At 51.8% G+C, this 8,738-nt stretch overlaps 1 protein-coding gene across 1 annotated transcript; it reads left to right on the top strand.

The window, feature by feature from the left end:
- Window positions 1-3,102: 3,102 nt before the first annotated feature.
- LOC101995221 (7-alpha-hydroxycholest-4-en-3-one 12-alpha-hydroxylase) lies at window positions 3,103-5,040 on the top strand. The gene has a single exon (XM_005348134.3). The coding sequence runs from the start codon at window positions 3,159-3,161 to the stop codon at window positions 4,674-4,676; it is 1,518 nt and encodes a 505-aa protein (XP_005348191.1). The 5' UTR covers window positions 3,103-3,158; the 3' UTR covers window positions 4,677-5,040.
- Window positions 5,041-8,738: the final 3,698 nt, after the last annotated feature.

Raw genomic sequence — 8,738 nt, 5'->3', positions numbered from 1 at the left:
CTGCAGTCATCTGGTGAGTGGAACCTCAGTTGGGAAAGAGCCCCACAAGACTGGCCAGTCGGTAAGACATAGCGCACTTTCTTAATGATAGATGTGAGAGGGTCCGTCTCACCAAGGGCGGTGCCAGCCCATGTTGTGGTCCTGTGTTGAATAAGAAAGCAGAGAGCAAGTCTTGGGGAGCAAGCCAGCAAGCAGCACTCCTCCCATGGCCTCTGCTTCGGTTCCTGCCTGGATTCCTGCCCTGGCTTCCCTTAGTGATGGAAAGTAGACTGGAGGATGAGATAACACTTTCCTCCCAAGTTGCTTGAATCATGTTTTATTAAGTAATAGAAACCCTAACACATACACACACACACACACACACACACCACACACACATACACACACACACACTACACACACATACACATCATCCATATACACACATACACAGCACACACACATACCCCACCACACACACACATCACAACACATTTTACATACATACCACACACATACATTTCTCACACAACACACACACCACATATACACACACTTTTGACTGGCTAAAAGAGGCTGATCCAGGAAGGAGAGGGTACGTGGATGAAGGCAAGAGGCTGATCCAGGAAGGAGAGGGTACGTGGATGAAGGCAAGAATGCAAAATGGTACTCTGTGTGTGTTCAGCTTGATGTACTTGACTCTTTGTGACTCCATAAAGCCCTGGAAACAGGATGGTCTGGAGTACGTCCTATGACCGCAATCACCGGGGGCTTCCTGGAGGCAGAGCATGCTGATTCCTGCTCCTTGCTAGGGAGAACTCAAGGCAGAAGTTAACACAGCATATGGACCCATGGTCTGAGAAACCGAAGTCCCTGTTCATGGGTTGGGAAGTTAGAGAATAGTTCAGAAAGCCACGCATTCTGTTATTCACTAGAAAACACACCTGCAGTTGAACTGGCTGGGTAAAATTTTAGTGGGCATGGAGAACAGTAATGTTGCAGGTTCAGAGAAAAATGATGTGGGGGTTTGTTGGCCCCTAAGCCGGGACTCATTACCCACAGTCCTGTCAGAGTGTACAAGTAGACAGACCCTTCTGTGTTCTGTTCCTGTAAAGACTTCATCAAATTGTTGCTACACTGAAACATGGTATTTGGAGCCACTTGAATCTGTGTTCCTGGGCCATGGTCACTCACACTTTACACCAGAATAAGTGCTGGTATTTCTTTTGGAATGAGAGCTGTTTTGTGTAGAGATGGCTAGCAGAACTATCCCAGGGCAGTGTGATCCACAGCTTCTCCCCTGGTGAGCCTGGTGGTAAGAAACTGGCTGACATCTCATGGAGACTCTTAAACAATGCTTGGCTTGCTTCCAAAGCCCAAGGCAGGTCAGAGGGTAGAGGGAGTCTAATCTAGTTTTCCCACAGTACAGCGAGCCCTAGTAAAAACAAGGCCAGTGCCTGAGATTACTACAGCCCCTGCTGATCTAGAGCACAGAATTCCACCTTTGTGTTGGAGAGCTGCACCACCGGCAAGCCCTGAGGGCAGGTCCAGACAAGGGACTCTGGGATAAGAGCCGGAACCTCTGCTTGAAACTTCTGCAGTCTGGGAATTTCTCTGGCTCCCATAGACAGACTCGTTAACATCAAACCCCATGGTGGCATCAGCACACTGGCAGCTGCTTGGCTCTCCTCAGGCTTTGCCAGTCACCTAGGATGGGCACACTGACTGTTCACTCTGCATGCCTGCGTACCCACATAACAAGACAGATGGATCCTGGGAGCTCAGTGTCCAGCCAGTGCAGTCAACAAGCTCCAAGTTCAGGGAGAGATCCTGCCTCAAAATATAAGTTACAGGGGCTGGAGAAGTGGCTCATCAGTTAAAAGCATTTTCTCCTTCTCCAGAGAACCCAAAGTCAGTTCCCAGCACCCATATCAGGCTCACAGCCATGTGTTACTCTAGTTCAAGGCAATCCAGTTCTTCTGGCTTCCTGCACTCACACACGCATACACACACATAATTTAAAAACAATAAAAATAAATCTTGGACATGGGAAGGCAGCTCAGAGGTTAAGAACACCGACTGCTCTTACAGAGAACTTGGGTTCTGTTCCCAGAACACATATGCTGGCTCACAACCATCTGAAATTCCAGTTCCAGAAGATGCAATGCTTTTTCTTTTTCTTTCTTTCTTTTTTTTTTTTTTTGGCTTCCACCAGCACCAGGCATGTATGTGGTAGACACACATATAAGCAGGCAAGCATGCATATACATGAATAAAAATATAGTAATACTTAAATAAGAAAGAAAGTCAATGTGGCAAATTTAAAACTAAGGTGAAGATTCAGCAGAGGAAGATATCGATGTCAACCATGTACCCCCACACACAAAATAAAAAATCGTAAGAATCCAGTGTCAACCATGTACCCCCACACACACACAAAATAAAAAATTCATAAGATACCGATGTCAACCATGTACCCCCCACACACACACTCAAAATAAAAAATTGTAAGAATCCAATGTCAACCATGTACCCCCCACACACAAAAATAAAAAAATTGTAAAATACCAATGCTAACCATGTAACCCACACACACAAAAAAATAAAAAATTTGTAAGATACCGATGTCAACCATGTACACCAGCAGAGGAAGATACAATGTCAACCATGTACACCCACCCACACACACACAAAATAAAAAATTTGTAAGATACCAATGCCAACCATGGACCCCCTCATACACGCAAAATAAATTTTAAAAATCGTTTAAGATGAAGGAGACGTGTACATTTAGTCGAAGAGCTAGAAAACAAACTGATGTGTGGGTGAACAAGAGTGTGAGCGGTCTGCAGGGGTGGGCTCAAGGCAAGCATGGAGACAGCATGTCGGGTCTAAGAGCCGACACGGAACCTATGGCCACAGTCTTTCTGATCAGCCCCTCCTCCTCTTGCCTGGCCAGGCTCTGCTGTGTTGTGTGTTAAGCTGGAATACGGTCTTCTCCCAGGTGCCAGCTAACTAGGAGCTATTTACCACACATTTCACAGCACAGAGCAAGGTCCAAGGGTGGCGGACCTTGGCCTTCCTGACTTCTGAAGGCCACATAAAGCAATTCCAGCGCCGGAGAGCTGACGAGTGTTGTGCTGAGGAGACTGAGTGCAGAGCTCAGCTGGAGTCTGGCCATGATGCTGTGCAGTCCTCTTCTTGGAGCCCTGCTCACCATCGTTGCGGGCTGCCTGTGTCTGCTCAAGCTGCTCAGGCACCGCGGGCCCCGGGAGCCACCTCTGGACAAAGGTCTTGTGCCCTGGTTGGGCCACGCCGTAGCTTTCCGGAAGAATATGTATGAATTCTTGAAGAGGATGTGGGCCAAGCACGGAGATGTGTTCACGGTGCAGCTCGGAGGCCAGTACATCACCTTTGTCATGGACCCCCTGTCCTTTGGCCCCATCATTAAGGACACACAGAGAACACTAGACTTCACAGAGTTTGCACATGAACTGGTGTTGAAGGTATTTGGGTACCGGCCCATGGACGGGGACCACCAGATGATACACTCAGCCAGTACTAAGCATCTGATGGGACAAGGCTTGGAGGACCTCAACAAGGCCATGCTGGACTGTCTGTCCTTGGTGATGCTAGGGCCCAAAGGCCCGAGTCTGGATGCCAGCTGCTGGCACGAAGATGGCCTTTTTCGCTTCTGCTATAGCATCCTGTTCAAGGCTGGCTTCCTGAGCTTGTTTGGCTGCACGAAGGACAAGGCGCAGGATCTGCTTGAGTCTGAAGAGCTGTTCACCAAGTTCCGCAGGTTTGACTTGCTTTTCCCCAGGTTTGTCTACTCCCTGCTGGGGCCCCGGGAGTGGGTAGAAGTGGGCCAACTCCAGCGTCTTTTCCACAAGAGACTCTCTGTGGAACAAAACCTGGAGAAAGACGGCATAAGTAACTGGTTAGGCTACATGCTTCAGTTTTTGAGGGAGCAGGGAATAGATTCATCCATGCAGGACAAATTCAACTTCATGATGCTCTGGGCCTCCCAGGGGAACACGGGGCCAACCTGTTTCTGGGCCCTCATGTTCTTGCTGAAGCATCAGGACGCCATGAAGGCCGTACAAGAGGAAGCCACCCAGGTCCTGGGTGAGGGCAGGTTGGAAGGCAGAAAGTCCTTTGCCTTCGCACTGAGTTCCCTGAAGCACACGCCAGTGCTAGACAGTGTGATAGAGGAGACCCTACGGCTGGGCACTTCCCCCACTCTCCTTAGGATGGTGCAGAAGGATTGTGTCCTAAAGATGGACAGTGGGCAAGAGTACCAGATCCGCCGTGGAGATAAGGTGGCTCTCTTCCCCTACCTCTCGGTGCACATGGACCCCGACATCCACCCCGAGCCCACAGTCTTCAAGTACAATCGCTTCCTCAACCCTGACGGCACCCGGAAGGTGGACTTCTACAAGTCAGGCAAGAAGATCCACCATTACAACATGCCGTGGGGCTCAGGCGTCTCCATCTGCCCTGGCAGGTTCTTTGCCCTCAGCGAGATAAAGATCTTTGTCCTACTAATGGTTATGTACTTTGACTTTGAGCTGGTGGACCCCAACGTGCCTGTGCCCCCTCTACACCCAAGGCGCTGGGGCTTCGGCACCTCACAGCCCAGCTATGAGGTGCGATTCCGCTACCGCCTGAAGCCCATGCACGCAGTGAGCTCATGAGCCTGACCACACCCTGTAGTCCGGAGTGGCGCCAAACAGCCCTCCTCCTGGCTCTGTGGCACCCCTGCCACTCCCTGGGATCCTTGCTGTCTTGTCACGCTCCGTGAAAGATGCTGTCTCCCCGGGGGTTTTCGCCAGACCCTCCTCTTAGGAGGAGCACCCACGAACAGCTCAATCTCAACCTGCAGCGGGTGTCTCGTCCTGGCGGACAAACTGAGCTTGCGCAAGTCAAGCAGCGTCTGGCGAATGCTGCCTCAAACCCTCCTGCCCGCTCTATTCGGTGCCCGTACTCCGCACCCTGGAGGTGTTTCTATGGCATCAAGCCATGTGTGTGATTATTCCTAATAAACCGGCTAAGAGAAAGCAAAGGGTTGAAGTCGAGGCTTGTTTTCTGGTCAGTATCTCTTAGCCCAGAGTTTACAAAGAACTAGAACTTAAACAATTTCGAAGACACTCACCGGCTGCTTTGCGTTAGTGGGGTCATGTCAGCAAACCAGTGGGTGCTTTTGAAAGTGGCCTAGCCACAGTTTAAGGGCTCTGGAGCCAGGCATGGAGAATGGCCACATCTGATACATGAGCCCCTCGAGGTTCCATGCCACTTTCTCTTCTCTGCATCGCCTCCTCGTGGCTCCCAGAACACCGCTGAGCTGGTTTTCTCCACCTCATGTCCTCTGTCTCCCCGTCAGATCCCACAACCCCTCGGATATGCTCAGGCTGTGTGGAACTCGCCGTCCATCGCAGGCTCTGGTGACGGGCTTCCTTCCCTTCTCCCCTGCCTCTCTGCTCAGAGCTGCCCTTCACCCATTACCCAGAGCAAACACCTGGCCTCCTCCCTCGCAGGCATCAGGCCCAGTTCTATCTGCTCAAGCCATGTAGTGCCTCAAAAACCTCACGTTCAACCCACCTCTGCTGCTGTTCCTAGGCCTGTAGCCTCTGCCTGTTTCCACACCAGGCCTGACCCCTCCCCCACCCCTGGTTTACAGAGCTATCCAAAACTCTTTTCAAAGAGCGTCTCTAGCTGCCCCCGTTCATCTCCCTGGCTCCCTGTTACCTCCATGCTCCTGTCATCTGGGTTGCTTCATTTCTACCAGATTTCTGCAGTGGGGCTGTCCCTAAGGTAAAGGCGTAGCGTTGACTGCAAATCCAGTACCAGCTACTCCTGGAAGCCTTCCTCCACCTCCATCTTCCCATCCCAGACACGGCTTTGTGCCCCTTGGGCTTCTCTATATTGCTTATCCATCCCAGTATACCTAGGCTAGACCATTGCTGTCACTGTCTTGGTTTCCTCTTCCTGCTCCTGGTCCAGATTCAAGCCCATCAGGAATTTGTCCTCGGAGGTCCTGAGGGGGGAAGCTGGAGAGAGGTGTGGGGGGTGAAGAAAGGGACCCAGCACTGCTAGACTGGACCAGTGTGACTAGCTGCCCCCTTGGGTCTCCTCTGACGGGACTGTCTTCGTTAGTCCTGACGGAGGGGACCCAGGATCCCCAGAACCAAGGACTGAGCTCCTCAGAGTCTGGTGACTTGTCCATTTGTCTCTGCCTGCCACTTCTCTAAATACGCATCATGTCGTAGAAACTCGATTTCCAGCCTGGGAAAATTTACTCTGCAGTCAAACATTTTCTATCCTTGCATGACCTTAGCTTCCTGGTGCATGAAATACAGGTGCCCTTAGGGCCAGACACACTTCCTCAGTGCTGCCACCAGAGCTGTGCTGGCTGATAGCAGGGCCTGACTGGGATTAGGACAGGCTGAGGATAACTGTAGCTAGACAGAGGATCCTGGAAAAGGTGGGTCCAGGCAGCACAGGCAGCCTCACTACCACAGGGCCCACGCACAGAGGCTTTCCTAACACTGCTCTGCAGCCTTTCAGCCTGCCTACTCTGCTGTGACAGTAGGCAGAGGCTCGAGCTGGGGCAAGATGTCTCCACTAGCTGTGCAACCCTGGACCGAGACCTACCTTTCTTGAATGATGAAGTCAGTCTGAGAGCCCCTACCTGTCCACTTCCACAAGGCAAGGAACACAGGGAGAGGAGATGGACAGGGGCACGAGAGGAGGCGGAGGTGGAAAACCGAGAGTCATAACGGTGAGCTTACCAATGGCTCCCAGCCAGCCAGCCCGTGTTCAGTTCAGTGGGCAGGAGAAGGTCCTCATTGCCAGGTTTTCTCCCTTTTCACATATTCGGGGGACGCAGGAGCCTGGCCTGCATGTCCCTGAGTCAGAAGCTCTCAGTTGCAAGTGGCCTGGGCAGCTCTGCAGAAAACTCTCCCCCTGCAGAGAGTGGCCTTTGAGAGCCCAGAAAATTATGTGAAGGACCAAGACAATCAGTGGCCAGGTCTGAGGTGATCAGAGGCGCTCTGTCCCACATGTGGGGTCTCCCAGAAATCTTGGCTATGCAGGAGAATCCAGTGCCTGTCTGCTTGCATGGGTAGCCCTGGGGCTCCTGTGGTTCTGGATCCCCTGCGTGAGGACTGATGGGAACAGTCCTGTCAGAGGAGACCCAAGGGTACACCTAGTCACGCTGGCCCAGCCCCACAGTGTGTCCCTTCCTTCCCCTCAGGGCCTCCAAGGGAAGAGCAGCAAATGGATTCTTTCTGGAGACGGCTTACAATAGAATATGACCAGAGAGGCCTTTTCTGCTGTCCGTGGAGGGACACACAAGGGACCCAGCACTCAGGAGTCTGAGGCAGGAGGATTCATGTTCAGAGACAGCCTAGACTTTCCAGTAAGAGTTTTTCACCCCAAAAATTCACAAAGCCAAGACAACATAAAGTAAAAACAACTTTCCTAAGGTGGGTTTTGGGCACCTGGGAGGGAAAAGACTTTCCCCCACGTAGTTACTGTTGTGAACACTCCAGTCTCATGGCACAGCGCCAAGGGACCAGAGCTAGCTGCAGGCTGTCACTCCCGCCCTCTCCTTGAGCCAGCACACAGCAGAGTTCCCCTCGCCTCTAAGCCTGGTGGTCAGGTGCATACAGAGGCACCCCTGAGACTGTTGGCTAAGGCTGGGTGGGGCCACAGGGAGCCAGGCATGGCAGGCCTGGTACAGACAGAGCAGGGAGCAGAGCAATGTTCAGGCTTGGAAGTAGGTAGGGGTGAGAGGAGAGGCTCTGCGTTGGCCTGGGCTGTACGGACCTGTGAGCTGCTGCACAGGGTCCCTATAACCATAAGCAGGCGTGTCCACGGCCAGCGCTCCACTCTGTCAGGGCTCTGCTGGCTATCGGTCTCTTTCCCAGGAAGTGCACACCCACCCGTACACAGACAACGAGTGCACACCCACTTGTTCACAGGCAATCAGTGCACACTCACTCATACACAACCAGTGCACACCCACGCGTACACAATCAGTACAAACCCATGGTTACACAATCAGTGCATATCCACACATACAATCAGTGCATAACCACACATACACAGAGAATCAGCGCACACCCACACGTACAATCAGTGCCCATCCATGTGTACAATAAGCACACACACACACACACACACACACACACACAATTAGGAGCAGTTAGAAAGCCTGCGGACACATACCAGATACACATCCATAGTAGATCCACATCCACAGCTGTATGTATTGTATGTGGCCCACATAGCACACTGTCAGGGGCAGACATGTGTACATAGATGTCCTAGACAGATACACACATGTCACCAAGGCTGGTAACAAGGCCTCTGAACTCCCTCACCTGGCATACTGTGTCCCATCCCATTTGCACATCTGGGGCACAAAGCCAGGGACTTGGGAGACCTTGGTCCTGTCGCCATAACTTGGGTTGCATCTCATCAGTCTGCCTGACACGCGTGGTCTCGGGAACTCTAATACCCTTCCTCCATGTCCTCAGACAAATCAACCACAGATAAAAAACTGAGGGAGCCTGGAGTCCCCTCTGGACATAAAGAATCTGGGGCCTCGGACAGACAGACCTGACACATCAGAGTTGAGAGAGGTGGGTATGGGGAACACGTAGAACAACAAAAAAACCCACTAAAGGTAAGTCAGGCACATGGAGGAACAACTGGGCATGCACATGTGTGTGCATGTGTATGTGACTGTATGT

This window comes from Microtus ochrogaster, chromosome 5, assembly GCF_000317375.1.
Source record: "Microtus ochrogaster isolate Prairie Vole_2 chromosome 5, MicOch1.0, whole genome shotgun sequence".
Taxonomy (NCBI): domain Eukaryota; kingdom Metazoa; phylum Chordata; class Mammalia; order Rodentia; family Cricetidae; genus Microtus; species Microtus ochrogaster.
Note: the sequence above shows the minus strand (reverse complement) of the source record. Positions and strands in the feature narration are given on the sequence as shown.